We start from the raw sequence: 16,136 nt of genomic DNA on the forward strand, positions 1-16,136 counted from the left end.
CTCAATTAGGAGGTGGGAATTAGGATCAGGGATCTGTTAATATCTATTTAATACTCTTCCAGAATGTGTCTGGAATATCCTACTGGGACTTTTTTTTCGTGGGGGGGGGGGGGTGGGGGCTTGTTTGACTTTACATTGTTCTTAATGTACTTTGGTAGAAAATATATTTGGAAGCTTACACAGAGGAGTTCATAAAAGAAAAAAAAATCATTTACTGTGGGAGGCATTTCAGGTTTTGTGATCCTTTGTGTGAAAAAGTGTGTCTCATAAAGCTTTTGCTCCTAATGTAGCTGGGTAACTGTTGGGATTTGTAGAATTTACGGATGAAAAAGAATAGTCTTGTCTCAATATCTGCATGTGTTTCTTCACTCTGTTTCACCAATTGTCTCTGCATTTCAACCTGCTTGAGTCTAGTGTATCTTCTGGGAATGCCAGAAACAGCCCCTTGCTTCTACTAGAATCTTGACTTTTCTGATAGTTTTATTACAGTGGGTAATTTGGATGAATCTTGAAAATATTCTTTTTATCTGATGGAATTTTTGTTTCACTTTAACTACTGCCTTAGGGGGTGTTTAAATGCTTCTGTGTTAGTGTCAAGACTAAGAATTCTTAGGTATTGCATTTTTTTAATCCTCTCTGAAGATGCTTGTTCATGAAATATTCAAGTAGTCATATCCTTTGGATGAAGTAAAATATTCTCTTAGAGGTATCATTAAAGACTTACTTTTTAAATCTAGCCTTAAACTACAGGGAACAGATGAGGAAATAAGCAATTTTAGATGTATTTTTTGACATGTGCATTGTAGCTAAGTGAAAAACAAATAATTTGGCTATGTTATAATCCCACCTCTGTTTGCTCTGAAAGCGTGGGAAAATCCCAGTTTTTTAGGCTAGTTTCACAGGATCACATGTGTTGAGTTCTTCAAAAATACAGTGCTCTAGATTGGCAGTATGATCAGTCTACCTGGATGCATTAAATTGTTTTTAGTAAAGTACATGCATTTATAATGGTGAGGTAATAATTTGTGTTTGTTTTAGCCTTCTAGCTCTGCTCTGCAAATCTTAGGAGTGGATTTAGATTTGTGGGCAGTTCAGTACAAAAAAAACCCCTAAACTTGTATTTGGTTGATTCTGCTAATGTAAATCTGGAAGCACTTAGGTATTCTATCTAAATAAAATACCCCTATTAGTAAGATTTCTTAGCTCAACTTTCTGAAAAACCTGGCTGAAATAACAATTTTATAAGAAACTATAAACAACCATTTCTAAGGGGTGACATACTGAGGAACACACCAGTGTTCAAAGCAGTTCTGTTTAGTAGGTTTGAGTGCAACCTCTTTGGTTTATTGTTTCTCGAAACATATGCTTGCTAGTTTCCAAAGTGTGGGGTTTTTTATAAGAACAAATGTAATGGTGTGTATGTATTAGTAATGTGGCAACAGTCATGTATTATGAAGAGCTGATTTATGGGCTATGTTCTGTGCTATCATGGGACTTCCTTTCTTCTTTTTTTCAGTATAAAATCAAAAGTATTCAGGATTTGGTGAGTTTGAAAGGCTCAGATCGTCGCAATTTACTGCACTTTCTAGAAGATAAGAAATATGAAGAAGTTATGGCTGTCCTTGGCAGCTTTCCATATGTTACTATGGATATAAAACCACAGGGTGAGTGGGAGGTCCTTTTGTTCTGTGTATGTCACTCTTCTGACATTTTGATAGTCTGCTGGCAGTAAGCTTTTGGAGGATGCTGAAACACAACTCACTATGTGACCTGGAAATTACATGCTTCTTTGAAGGGGTGGCTTCTTGTATATGGGAGATACAGTCTGAGGAGATAAAATACATTGAAACATTCCATGTATTCCCAAGCCAGCAGTAGTTACTCATACAGGAGCTTAGCTGAAATTTTGTCTTTCAGTTTTAATATTTCATGAGTGATGTGGAATTTTGGTTGAAATACTACTTTTATTAGCTATCTTAAACAGTTACACTTATTCCAGAATTTATGCTCAGCTTTCTTCAGCATACAGGTTCCTTTCCTTAGCATTTGTGAGGTTCCTCTGGGGTTCCTTTGTGATAATCCTGGTTTTTATATCTGGCAGAATTTGTTCAAGCTATGCTTTGCTACGTTTTGTGTGCACTATTTCAGTGAATGTATAATGCTCTCCTCTCTGAAGATTTGGGGTATTGTAAGCAATTCCTGTTAGACAGACTTTGCAGTGGGAACTGAATGGGTTCTGTGGTCTCCTTTTCTTTGTAGAAGATTAGTGCTAGTAAATGTGTGATATCTGAAAGTCTGTTCTAATTCTTGTTTCTGGTTTATATTTTCATTGTGATAGCAATGATTGCATTCAAAATGTGATATGCTTTGTTTGGGGAGCCTGATTGTAATTTGGCTTATATGTAGTCCCCTGTGAGAAGCAAATGTTAGAAGAAATATCTGTTAAGGAAGCAAATGTCTGCTAATTTTGGTGTTTCTGAATGTTATTTGTGTTGTTTTGTTTATTTTTTTAACAAATAAACAGAAAATTGTATGTTGTTGTAGCTTAGGTTTGTATACAGTCTTGTTAATCTGCTTAAAATTCAATCTGAAGTACCTCCCCATATTATTACCAATGTTTTCCTGCCTGCAGTCTTCATTTGTCACACAGCTGCACTCAAGTGTGGTGTGAAGGATTAAGCCATGCAGATGCTTTTCTGTGTAGCTCAGTATTGCCATTATATAAAATATATATCTAAGACAACTGAATAGTAAAACTGCTTTCACAGGGAGGGACTAGAGGGGAATAAATAAAATGTCTACACTGGAATAAAACTCTATTCCTCTCCTACCTGAGACATTCTCCATTTTATAGGTTGGAGGTATAAACTCCTCAGTGGCTCCCCTGTGGGGTTTGTTTAACGTTTCAGTTAAACTAATCATTGCTGTTCTTTTATTTTCCTTTGCCTTCTCCTTAAAAAATAATTAAATGCATGATTGTTAATGTGGCATTGAAATTGAGTTGTTAATAATATGAAAGTCAGGAAAATGAAAATTATGATTCCCAGAACAAATATAACAGGGTCCCTCTGGTCATGTGTGATATTTCATGTTTCTGAAGTTTTATGCTTTAATATATAATGCACAATATTACAGGGTTATGGTTCCCACAGCAGCCATAACTTTGAGTTTTCCAACTTTCATGCAATTAAAATTTCAAACTCATTGTTGAGTTTTATAGGTTGCTGAATCACCAGCTCTCGTTCTGATAGTATAGTTGAAATTGTAAGAGACTTATTAAATAATACTTTTAAGATATTTTTTGTTAAAAATTCTGGAATTTGAATGCTTACATTTGGTAATAGCAGAAGCAATGTTTAATGGAGAAAAAGTCTTTAAGGAAGTCTAATAGATGTGTTGTTTTTCTTTTTGCACTAGTTTTGGATGATGAAGACAGCAACAACATCACAGTAGGCTCTCTTGTCACTGTTCTGGTCACACTAACAAGGCAGACCATGGCAGTAAGTATTAAGAATACTTGTCCTTTCATGGTAGCTGTGGGTGTACACTAGTAAAAAGGCATTTCTGGTTGTTTTGTAAACATAACTGTGAGGTTAAGATTTGAAATTGAGAACTTGTGCTCTTAATCCGTCCTTATGGTCTTGTTTCTGAATAAGAAAGTTTTCCTGGAATAAAATCAAGGTTCAGTCTGACCCATTGCAGTTGTCTAGGGAACGGTAAAAGAATATGGCAAGTGATACTGCTCTGAGGTTTGTAAACAACAGGAAAAGAGACATTCAGAAACTTGAACTAAAATAAAAGATTCACTTCAAGTCCTCGGGACAGTGTTTGATTTTGCTTTATGTGGGCTCATAATGTTACAAATCTCTTGGGTGTTTTAAAAAGAAACGCAGTCCAGCGGAATGCAGAATATGCATAACTTAATATAAAGGAGGTACACCAGTGTGACATGAACAGTGTGGCATAACCAAAACAATGCTATACCCTAGCAGTTAAACTTCTGACTTGTGCCTATTTTCAAGCTTAAAATGCATTAATGGCTTTCTTTGAACAAAAAACTTTAATACACAGAACCTAAACAAGCTTTGATACATCAAAGACTACAATGTCAATTTTTGCATCTGTACTTATGACATAATTGTCTAAGTAAACAGAAGGTCTGAGTTACACCTCTAAGTTACCAAGCCTGAGTATTGTAGGTGAGATCAGACTATTGAAGCTAGTTCAGCAGAAAGTCTGTATATATGAGATCCATGTGCTTATGCTGTGGGTACAGTAGGTAGAAAGTAAAAGCACTGTATCATTATGCTGGAATTGCAAAAAGGAAATGGCAAAGAAAACTGAAAATTATGAAATTATGAGGATATTGAACTGTGCTTAGAAACTAAAATGTCTAACAGCATATAGAAGATTCATTTAAGATGCTTCCTCTGTGACCTCCACTAGGCAGTCTGGCATAGAAACGAGAGCTAGCCTTTTGTACGATGCATGTTTTTTGTGGTGGTATTTCCTATTTGCCATCTTTATATACAACAGCTCCTTGTGACTATTCTGTTTGGGTGGTTTTTTTTTAATGGCATATAGTATATTTTGAAGAAAGAAATGCCGTTAAAAAATCCATTGACAGAGAGGTGTCTCAATCTACAGTATACTAACATTGTGTTGTGTCTTAACATTTCACATTTCTGGTTTGATTTGTTGTTCTGTGTCCCTGAGTAGCAGAGCAGCTGTTGAAGTTTCTAATGCTCTGACAACTGGAGCAGAATTAGCATTTTACTACTGCTTGCTTTTGTGATCTAGGATTTCTGTGCTTTATAAAAAAAGTAGATTTTTTGGAACAAGGTGACATGTTGCTATTAAATTTCTTTATAATACATGTGATGGAAAAATCTGAGACCAAATGTTTGAACTAGTGTTTAATTTTGATCTGTTAATCCCCTGTTGTGTCTGTCACTGATAAAAGAATTTGTCATGAGTTAAATATTCAGACTTGATTAAGGTGATTTAGTTTAAGTTCAAATATGAAATAATAATTTGCTCTTGGTACAGAGAGGCATTAGTAGTTTTCACATTTTTCTCTAACCAGGAAGTGTTTGAAAAGGAACAGTCTATATGTGCAGCAGAAGAGCAACCAGCAGAAGATGGGGTAAGTGAAGAGTGAAATGTTCCTTTTGCTAATTAAAGAGAACTTTCTTTCAGATCTTGAATTGCTAATTGTGCACTTCTCAAGCATTTTTTCCAGAAATGCCTACTGAAGTGTCCTTTGAACTGTGCTTTGTAATTTTGGTTCTCAGTTTAAAACGCTTAAACTACAGTTGAATGACTGAAATTTTATGAACAGAATAAATATTTTAATACTGCTTTCCTGCAGCAAGGAGATGCCAGCAAATCAAAGAGCAAAGGATGGCAACAAAAGAATAAAGGAACCAAGAAAGCTTCAAAATCAAAGAAAAAGAAGCCATTGAAAAAGAAACCTGTGCCACCTTCATTGCCACCACAGAAACAGCAGAAGCAAAAACAAGCTAATGGGGTAGCTCATGGATTCAATGATATTTATAATTTTATTCAGTTTATCACTTGTAATCTGATGAAGGGTTTTGTATTTGTCTCTTCCATTTCAGTTTATGCTTTTGTGAAGTATGTCTTCTAAAATAGCATTTGTTTTCTCTACATTTAACAATTAGTAGTGAAGTAATCAGGAAACCACCATGGTAATGTTTGCAGTGGCCACTGAAAGTTCTGCTCAAATATTTTAAAAATGTGCCTTCATAGTCTCTTCTTACTATTTGTTCTTGTTATGCTGCCTTCTTGGAGGTGAATTGTTCTGTAACTTCTACTTTTTCTTTAAAGATGAAGACTGAAATGAGACTTTGTTCTGGTAAATTAAGTAGCTTTAGTAGCTTTAGTAACTTTAGTAACTTTATGCTCCCACTGCATGGTGTTTTCTCCACCTCTTGGGCTATGTTGTAGGTACTTTTTAAAGTTCTCCGTAATTTTATTAAGACTTTATGAAATGCTGTCCCAGAGTCATAGAATGGTTTGGGTTGAAAGATAATTTGGCTTAAAGAGCCTTTAGTTCCACCCCCTCTGCCATGGGCAGGGGTGCCATTCACTAGATGAGTTTGCCCAGGGTGCCACCCAGTCTGGCCTTGGGCACTTGCAGAGATGGGACATCCAGTCTGGGAATCAAATACTGGTTTTTCCTATTCCTGTTGGGAGAGCCATATGGAGAAGAAAATGACTTCTGTCCTCCTCTTAGTGAATGAGGTGGAAAGGATTAATCTTCACTGTAGACATAACTCTGTGACACCAGAAGCACATAGCTCATGCAGCCCAACCTTAAGGGAGGCACTGTGAATTCTGTACACTACAGTAATGCAGACAAACTAAGTCAGAGGTGTTGGGTGTTTGTTTTTCTTTCCCATTAGGAAGTTGTTGTGAAGGAAGAGGAGGAGGAGGTCTCTGATAAAGGAAGTGAATCTGAAGAAGAAGAAACAAACAGGGACTCTCAAAGTGAAAAAGATGATGGGAGTGACAGAGACTCTGACAGAGAACAAGACGAGAAGCAAAACAAAGATGATGAAGCTGTAAGCCTTACTTTTCCTTGATGGGTAATGTTGCCTCTGGGGTTGAGAGAAAATGCATTTTAATCCTCTAGCATCCCCTCAGGCTAATCAACACTAGGATGAAGGAGTAATACTGGTTCTCCAGAGGTTTTCAGACCTCATTCTGGTAGAAGAGCTTTGTTATTGCAAGTTTGTTCCAGACTGAGTAGCGGAGAGTCTTTTCAGCATGGTCAGAATATTTAGAAATGACATGAGAAAATGGCTAAACTTCAGGAGAAAAAATATTTCTTTCAGCTTAATTTGAGTACTATCTGCTGCAGATTTGTGACCTAAAGTCTCTTCTTTGAAATGTGTTCTTTACAGGCAGTGGCTGTTGCATGCTGCACAGTGCCTACTAAGCATGCAGTAGTTGAGCAGACTTGTACAGGTGCTTACTAAATGCTAGTAACTGTCAGGTTATGTGTCTGAAACTGTAATAGTGTAACAGAGAGTGAAACATTGTGGTGGTAGATGATTTCTGCACCACAAGTCTTACAATAAAAGACTTGAGTGACAGCTGAATGACCCGTACAGGGTGAGATTGGGCTTCTGATGGGAAAGGAATCATCAAACTTGTAATCAGGACTCCTATGGCTGAGGTAGAGAGTGTTTAGAGGTAGTGTTGTAGGATTGAGTTTTGAAGAATGTGTGCAAATCCCACAGATCTGCTTTTTCTCTTTATGATGTTTAGTATTGCATGAGAACTAGTCACATGTACCATTTTCATGGACCATTTTCTGTCTTTTTAATGCAAAAGATGGTTAGTGCACAGTAATTCTTTAACCTTATCTTTGACAGGAGTGGCAAGAATTACAGCAAAGTATACAGAGAAAGGAGCGAGCCCTTCTTGAAACGAAGTCAAAGATAACACATCCTGTTTACAGTCTTTTTTTTCCTGAGGTCAGTAATAAAAACATTACAGTTGTCAAACATGAAAATTAATAGTAATATAAATTAATGGATCCATTTATATTCTTTACTGTAAATATTGGGCTTTTAAAAAACCTTAATGTCTGGGAAAAAATATTATTAATTTTATAAAGTCTTGACTTAAAAATTAAACACTTTCAGATACTTTTCTAAAACCTTTTTTTTTCATTATTCTTTCTACTCAGTTCCCAGAGGCTTGCAAACCTGTAAAACTTAAGGTGAAATATTTGGATGTTTCTAACTCTACATCCGTCATGGCTTAGCCCTGGCACAGTGCCAGTGCACCCATGAAATATATTTTTCTCAAATGGCTGCTGTGAGGTGTGACCATCTAATTGCAAGTGCCTGTGACTGGGAGAGGTCCTGACAACCCCTCTTATGTAATCACAGGAGAGATTGGGGATCATTTGGATCAGCAGGTAGTTTTGGATTACTTGTTGACTTCAAGTCTCAGTGCAGCAATGTGATGGCAGCACGGTGTGCAGCTATGGAAGGTGGGGTTGCTTGGCAAAGCTGTCTCTTTTCACCACAGTGTGGTGTGGAAGTGGCAGAAGCCAACTGTGGAACAGTCTTTTCTATAGAGTTCAAAAGTACAAGTTCTACTCTGGGTGAGTGTCAGGAAATGATACATTTGAGAGTGGTGACTCAATATAGGCTGAGGTGTGTTTACAGCAGCCTTTGGTGTGGAAAGTATTACCTGATATATCAGTTGTTACTTGCACTAACAGCTAGCCACTCACTTGTCTGAGAAGCCCTTAACAGCAGTGGAACCTTGAAAAATAGGAGATTTTTCCAAATGGAGAGTTTGTGTTCTGAGCAGATAAGTTAGGTCCTTGGGGTGACCTGATTGGAACCAGGAGGGAGTAGTATTTGGCCACATTTTCTTTCTTGGCCAGTGGTTCAAGAAATGGCTAATCAGCTCCTTTCCTTCCTTGCTGTCTGACTAAGGAACTAATCTAGGATCTCTTCTTTGTTGTTGTGCTATCTCCAATAAGTCAAATAAATTGTCTTCCTGAAGGCCTTAGCTGACATCTAGTATTGTAATGGCTGAACTTGACGCTGTATTTTCCTGACAGTTGGGTGCACTCCCACTCCCATCTCTCAGTACAGCTTCCACCAGTACACCAGCATAAAAAGGTGTGCTGGCATTCTGCTCTTCTGGCTGCCTTAGATCATGTCAAATGTGCTGCAGAGGCTTAATACCTCCTTGCTGTGAAGGCAGCTGGCTTTGGTCATCAGTTGAAGCTCACAGACAGTAAGTGCCATGCCTGCTGCCTCAGGGATGCTGAATATTTGTATTTCTCTTTTACTGAAGTGAGGGTCCTTTCAGAGACTTTGCTTATACTTACTCTGTATAAAGCTGCATAAGCCTTCAGCTGTGTGTAACTGAGTTACATATGGGTTTTGTGATAAAAAACCTAAATACAGCTTGCTGCTGAAAAGAAATCTAGGGCTCATCTGACTGCTTGAACTTAAAAGATACACACATATCCTCTCATGGTACTGCAGTTGTAAATTTTCCAACTTCACTGACTTCTTAAAAGTTGAATGCAGCTGTACTTTATGCTGTAGCTGCAGTGGGAGCAGGTTCAGATAGAGTTGATCTGCAACATCTGAAGAACAAAAACCATCATAGTCTGGTTTGGTTTTTTTTCTCATCTGTTATTTAGAGTATTAGTTGTACTGTGGTCATGGCCAGTTCAGAGATAAAAAATTAGAGGTAAAATGCTGTGTTCCAGATTTTAAAGATGTTTGAGTAGTAGCTGAGCATAATAATACTTGTTCTTAGGAGGCAGCCTTAGTGCTGTTTCATCCAAGTTTTGGGGCAGTTGATTACTCTGCCAGAGATGTGTCTTTAATCTATGCAGGTTCCTAAAGAATTATCTTCTGCTCCTGCATCCATGGGTCCAGAAACTGCACAGATTGTAGTTTTGACATTTTTTAGGTAGAAACTGGCCTTGGTGTTCCAATTTCATGAACATACTGGTTCCCTGGCATGCCAAACCTTGCACCCATCTGTTAAAGGGCGTTTTGCCCACTTGACTGTTAGTTTGCCAGATTCTCACAGGCATAAACTTTAAATTCCATCCAATAAGCAAGAGGAAAATCTTGCAAGAGGAAAATCTGTGCAGTCCTGCACAGTTGTCCTTTCTGTAAAAAAGTGATGGCACTTCAGAGTCAGGAACACTCCTGTAATTTCCTAACAAATATAGAGTCCTTTGAACTTTACATCAACGGTTGTCATTTGCACTGGTATTTTTTCCCCCACTTGGCTGTTATTTTTACTAGTTTTTGTGAAAAGCCATTGGATGATTTTGATCTTTGTCTCTTTCCATCACTTTTAATGGCAAGGAAATTTCTTTTTTTTTGAAGAACAACGTATAGTAAGTCAGCACAATGTTTTGGTAAAATCAAAAATAACATTGATACAACTGCAGGTCCTTTTTATTATGGTCACAGTCCTCATAGGCCCAAAATGGATTAGCCATTTCTGTAATAGATCTTGCTTCTGTAGCTCTTGTTCATCTGTGCTATTTATACTGTTCATCTTTCTATTCCTAGAGGCCTCTTGCCTAGGAAATAAACACTTTGACTGCCTAAGAGTCTTCTTTGCTACAGCTGTCAAGAAGATTGACAATATATTTACTGTTGAAACTTACAGATAAAGTAACTTATGCCTTGTAATCACAGGGGATGGTTTTTCCTAAAGAAAATCATTTGGAATAGTTGTAAGAAGGATTTAGAATTCTACACATTTTGGCATTAAATAGCATACGAATAGGTTTTTGTCCTGTTCTCTGTGCCTGTTCCAAGAACACAAGGGAATGCTGATGCTTCAGTGTGATGCTTTTGCTTTTATATACTTCAAAATGGGTATTTAACATGTTGAGTTAATTTTACATTTCCTGTTCTGGGACTCAGGAGTGCTAATCAGCGTTTTTAGTTGTTGGTGTGAGTGTCTTGCTGTTGTAAATGGTTGAATTTTTTAGTGAGATTGTGATAGTATAATAATTAGTCACTTCAAAAGAAAAAAAGAGTTAATTTGGCTTTTGTAAATTTTCAACATGCATGATTTAAATCTCAGCTCACCAAACACTGACTTCTGAAGTGTTAAAAAAATCTAAAACTACTGAACTTTTAACTACTCTGGTAGAGACAAAAATTCTTCAAATTCTACATATTAACAGGATTTGCTTCCCAAATGTGGAATTCAGAAGTTCCCTGTATGTGATAGGGAGCAGTTACTGGGCATCCTTTACAAATACTCATCAGTACCAATCAGTTGATTGGTACTGAGTCATTTCCTTGACTTGAAATCTCAGTGTGTTCAAATGTCATTTCACTTTTTGGAGGGGGAAGCAGTGGGACAAAGCACACTTGCCTGAAAAAAGACTTTTCTGCAAGTAGTTCTTTATCTGTTTTTACACTTTCCTTGTTTTAAATGCTCAGCTTTTTATCCTGGTTAGATTTCTGTTGAAGGACCTAACATTGTTTTATATTGCATGAAATTGCTTGTTAATCCTCAGTGGACAAAATTCTATGGGGTGGTTCCATGTCCCACATGGTAGCTGAAGTTGAATACATGGCTTGAAGCCTTTGGAGACCAGCAGTTACTTGTCATAACCTGTTTGCTTTCATTGTGCAGTGTACGCCATGTATTTTATTCATGCACATCCAAGAGTTTAAAAAAGCCACCAGACACAAACTTTCTGTCTGTATTACAAAGATCAGTGATTCCTAATTGACTGTTAAAAAGTGTAGGGGCATCTTGCTCTATGACTTCTTTAATGCTTGTGGTTTTTTACTGTTGGTTTTTTTCCCCTTTATGAAAGGAAAAACAAGAATGGTGGTGGCTGTATATTGCAGATCGGAAGGAGCAGATGTTAATATGTATGCCATATCATGTTTGTACACTAAAGGATAAAGAAGAGGTAAAGTACTTGCAGAGTTTTCTTTCTGGGATATTACAAAACTCTGTTGAAGTGTCTCTGGTATGCAAATACATGTAGATTTTAATTTATTTAATACTTATCTCTTAAGATGGAAAACAAATTTCACTCTCTTGATAAAAAGAGAGAAGTGCCTTTTAAGTATGAAAATTGATAGTGGAGAAAGAAAAAGTAATTTAAGACAACTTTGAAGTTTCTTCTGGAATATGTTGGGTTTATTTTTTTCTTGAGATCAAAAGATCATGAAAAGCAGTATTCTTACACAGTGAAATTCCTAAATTTATTCAAATTGTTAGAAACATTAAGTGTTCTCTTTCTGTACAACAGAGACTGTGACAAATTAATTAATTGGCTCATATAAACTTTGCTGAACCTGTAACCTTTGGCAGTGTTCTTTGTGTCACTTTTCTGAAAAACGAAGACCTAATGTGTTTGTTCTTCCAAATCAGATGTTACATTCAATTTCAAATAGCAGCAGTTAAGATAAAACTTTCAGCAGACTAAATATTTTAACCTGTTTGGGTTTTTGAGGCTTAGCATACAGCAGGGTGAAATTGTGTACTTAATGTAGTTACTTGGCCTAATTCAGAAAAAAAAATAATTGATTGAGTGACTCAATGATTTTTCAGCTTTCATGGCAGGTATTGTGTTTGGGTATTGTTGCTCTTTTTTACAGGTATTTTATTACATAGAGATATTCAAAGAAGTGGCCCTAGTAAGAAACTAAAACTTTCTATTATTCTGTAGTAGTGTTCATTGTTCATTGGAGGACTCAGGTGCTTGTTTCAATGTCTCATTTGAAAGCAGTAAGAACTTTATGGTATGCAATCTCTTTTGTAGGTAGAGCTGAAGTTCCCAGCACCAGGCAAGCCTGGAAACTATCAGTACACAGTTTATTTAAGATCAGATTCATATATGGGATTGGACCAGATTAAACCATTGAAGGTGATGTTTGACTCTTGTTATATACTTGTGTTACATTGAAAGCTACTTCTTATGGTCATTAAAACCATAATTAAAAGGACCAGAAGTCCCGTTGATAAGAGTTCAACCTGTCCTAATTTTAAAACAAGTGGGAAGGATGGACTTAGAAATGGTTTCTGCCTAATGTGCAGTGATAATTTTATGATGGATTAAATGGGACAAAAAATTTGAGATACTTTCCCATGCATGTGTATTTTAATTCATGTTTTTCTAATGTTTATTCAGTTTCTGCAGTATGGTTGGCTGTGGCTTTTTATACCTTGAGGTTTCCCATGCCATTTCCCTGCCCTTCCTTAGTCCTAGATTCATTCAGTTAATGGGAAAAATCAGGCATGCCTTACTTCTGGAAGCAGTTCTTGGATTTGGTTTGGGGAGTGGGATGGGATTTGTTTTGTTATTTAGTTGGTTTTTTTAGCTATTCTTTTGTGGGTTGCTTGTTTGTTTTGTTGTATGAATTTATTTGTTTTCCCAAATTGCTGTTTATTGTCTGTAACCTTTTTTCCCCTCTGTTCTCTTTCTTTATCCAATTACAGCTGGAAGTTCACGAAGCAAAACCAGTGCCAGAAAATCACCCACAATGGGATACAGCAATAGAAGGTGATGAGGACCAGGAAGACAGTGAGGGCTTTGAAGACAGTTTTGAGGAGGAAGAGGAAGAAGAGGAAGATGACGATTAAACATACTATTGATTGACTACAATATCTGCACACAGTGCAAGCTCTTGGTCTGGCTGTGGAACTTGTACAATTAACCAAGAAACACAGTACAGAAGCTTTGAGAAGGCTGAGTTTAAATTTTCTTTACCAATTAAGAGTGCATTATGTAACTTCTCAGTGGAGGTGAAACAAATCTGTTGCCATTGATACACCTTGGAATATGCTTATGGCTCATAGCCTTCAAAGTGCAGGATGGTGCATTTGTTTCAATTGAAAATAAAAGCTTTTTTATTATAAATGTCCAAAAGTGTGGGCTATGTATTGTCTGATCAGTTTAGGGTCCAATTTAAATAAAAGGTACTGTTAGCTAGGAGCAAACTTTCAATCAATTTTCTGCATTAGGAATTTATTTTAGAAAATGTTTTGGTATATTTGACATTACAAATATCTGTTGATTGAAGCAACATTTGCTCAACTTTCAAACTTGATTGGTTCTGTGGTATTCATTAACTATTTTGCTGTGATACTGCTCACATCATTCATAGCTTTAAGAATCTGTTTTACTTAACTTGATCATTACAAATTGGCATCATATCCATTGCCACATTCCATATATTCCAGAGGGCTGCTTTTTTTAGGACTGTTGCCTTTTTATGCCCGAGATTATAATGGAAATCATAAACTTTCTTGACTCTGCCATAGGATACTTATTAATGGCTTAAAACATTTTTAAGCCCTTATTTCATCAGATCAACGGAGATCTGAGTCTTTTGATAAACAGAATGTCTGTAAGTAATTTTGGGACCACATGTTATGTAAGCTAGTGGCTTTTGTGTAATACCTTTATAAAAGGTACATGCTGAAAGCCGAAGTATATTCTTAATTCTCAATCTACCTGACACCGTCAGAAACATTTTAAAGGTAAAATACAACATGCAGAGAGGGCATGTTTTGTATCAGTTTTGAATTCCCATCAATAAACTGGATAATTTGATGGCTGTTTGCATTTGTAATAGTGTGCATCTTTGTCTGAGGTTGTTGGTTTGTTGTTTTGGTTTTTTTTTCCTAGCCTAGTCTTCTGCAAGGTTGTAAACAAGATAGTGATTCTGTTTCTACACCTTTAAAGAAAAAAAAAATCAAATCTAATTAGAGAATAAATTCAGGGAGGAGAGCATCAGGGCTATTAGTGTATTCTATGAGACTTGATAAAAGCCATGGGTGGATTCCTCCTTTTCTTCCTCTGAATAAAACAAATGAATTGTTGCATTTCTATACTTCAGAAATACTTAAGAGTGTTCTGCAAGTAGGAATAGATGTATTTCTGTTCCTGTGTATTGAACTATGAAAATACAATGCTGTAAAATGTGACAAATTCTCACGCAGGAATATTTCCATTCTATAAAAATTGCCCAAAGTCAGAATAGGTGCACAGTAATTTGCGACCTTGTTTGTTAGAAAGGGTTGTCACTTTAAATGAAAATTTATATTGTTATACTCTTTGTAATTACAATAGATGCAAATAAAATTTGAAGGTGTTCTAATGAGATTATGGTATTTTTCAAAGTACTTCTGAAGTGCACATTGCTAACTTGTAAACCATAAGCAGTGTCAGATGTTCAAACTCAAGAATGAAGGCTAGGTTTAAATTAAAGGGCTTGTACACTTGATGCCTTGTAACTCCAGTTCTAACTTGCAAAATACAGCAGTGAAATAGCAACACAAAAGCTCTAGTTGTGTAGTCCATAGGCTTTTGAGCCAAATACTGCACTGGTGAGAGAAAAGATAGGGAAGAGTCTAATGACTCTTCCTCAAGCAAGTAGGCAAGATGAATGCTAAGATGACTGAACAACTCCTAGTGAAAGTCTGCAGTTGGTAAAGGTAGGAGAGGGGTGAGTCAGGAGGTAGAGTTGATAATAAGAGCATTCTGGATGGGTTGGGCTGCACTCTGAACACTGATCCCTAAATTTTGTTATTAACAGTCAAGGTATATAGATGTGAATGCATTGAAATGATTTTAAAGAGAAAGAAAAAATCATGTCTGTGGTCTGAATACTGAACTGGTTTCTTCTTGAAGATTGAAAGTGACAGCTGGGATAACCCTTGAAGTTTACCAACTGGGGATAATTCTGTTGAGCCAATAAAGGCTAAATCTAATACTTCAAATGTGTGTCTCTTGTATAGTCAAGGTAACTTAGTAAAAAATGTAAGGAGAAAAATTGTGGTGGTATTGGAAATCTTGATAATGTGAGAAAGGCATGCTGATGCTTTTTCTCATGGAAATACCAGCTATGTAGTTGTGCATGGTTTTACCACATCTCCCAAGAAAGAGACAGAAGGAGACCAAGGAGGTATTGAAGAACTTCACACAATCAAAACCACCCAACTGCAGCTGCCCAACATTATTGAGTTGTTGGTCTTCTGTTGTGTGGTGTGTCCAGTAATAACTATTTTTTATTAACAATATAAATTGTCGTTCAAACGTTGATCAGCTCCCTCCTGCATAACAGTTACCAGGTACAGGAACAAGCAGCATTTTGCATTCACTGTTGTATATACCTCCCTTTTTGATAGGGTTTAGGAATCAATCTAGCCAATTTTCTACTTAAGTGTTCTGAAACTCTGGGCTAGTAACTGAAGAACAAAAAAAAAAAAGTTCAGGAAATAAAATCTGCTTTCCTTCTGCGCTCCTTGGGCAATGGTGACTCAAGCGTAGCTGGGAAGCAGCTACTGGTTTTTTAGCAGGAACAGATTTGTTTCTGTCCTTTTGCTGTCATGCTGTTTTTTGTGTAGCCCCTTGTTCTAGGCCAGAGGAGGCAACTGTGCAGAGCCTGACTGTCCTCCCAGCCAGAGATGCTGCAAATACCTTCAGGGCTTGTGGCACTTCAAGGGCTAAAAATGGGACTTGGCTGAGACAGGCAGTGTGGTGGTGTTCACAGGGGTCCCCGGATGAGGGAAGAGAGGAGAATCTGGACTCCATGTTTCAGAAGGCTGATTTATTATTTTATTGTATA

At 36.8% G+C, this 16,136-nt stretch overlaps 1 protein-coding gene across 1 annotated transcript in view; it reads left to right on the forward strand.

Annotated features, from left to right (window-relative positions):
* Positions 1-14,669, forward strand: part of SEC63 (SEC63 homolog, protein translocation regulator) — a 53,764-nt gene extending 39,095 nt beyond the window's left edge. Inside the window, exons 13-21 of the mRNA XM_036380259.2 lie at positions 1,517-1,664; positions 3,418-3,500; positions 5,087-5,146; positions 5,372-5,530; positions 6,429-6,587; positions 7,404-7,505; positions 11,369-11,467; positions 12,326-12,430; positions 13,003-14,669. Coding sequence (XP_036236152.1) covers positions 1,517-1,664; positions 3,418-3,500; positions 5,087-5,146; positions 5,372-5,530; positions 6,429-6,587; positions 7,404-7,505; positions 11,369-11,467; positions 12,326-12,430; positions 13,003-13,146 — 1,059 coding nt within the window. The 3' untranslated portion in view covers positions 13,147-14,669. The remainder of the gene's footprint in view (positions 1-1,516; positions 1,665-3,417; positions 3,501-5,086; positions 5,147-5,371; positions 5,531-6,428; positions 6,588-7,403; positions 7,506-11,368; positions 11,468-12,325; positions 12,431-13,002) is intronic.
* The last annotated feature ends 1,467 nt before the right edge of the window (positions 14,670-16,136 follow it).

This window comes from Molothrus ater, chromosome 3 (genome assembly GCF_012460135.2).
Source record: "Molothrus ater isolate BHLD 08-10-18 breed brown headed cowbird chromosome 3, BPBGC_Mater_1.1, whole genome shotgun sequence".
In the NCBI taxonomy this organism is placed as follows: domain Eukaryota; kingdom Metazoa; phylum Chordata; class Aves; order Passeriformes; family Icteridae; genus Molothrus; species Molothrus ater.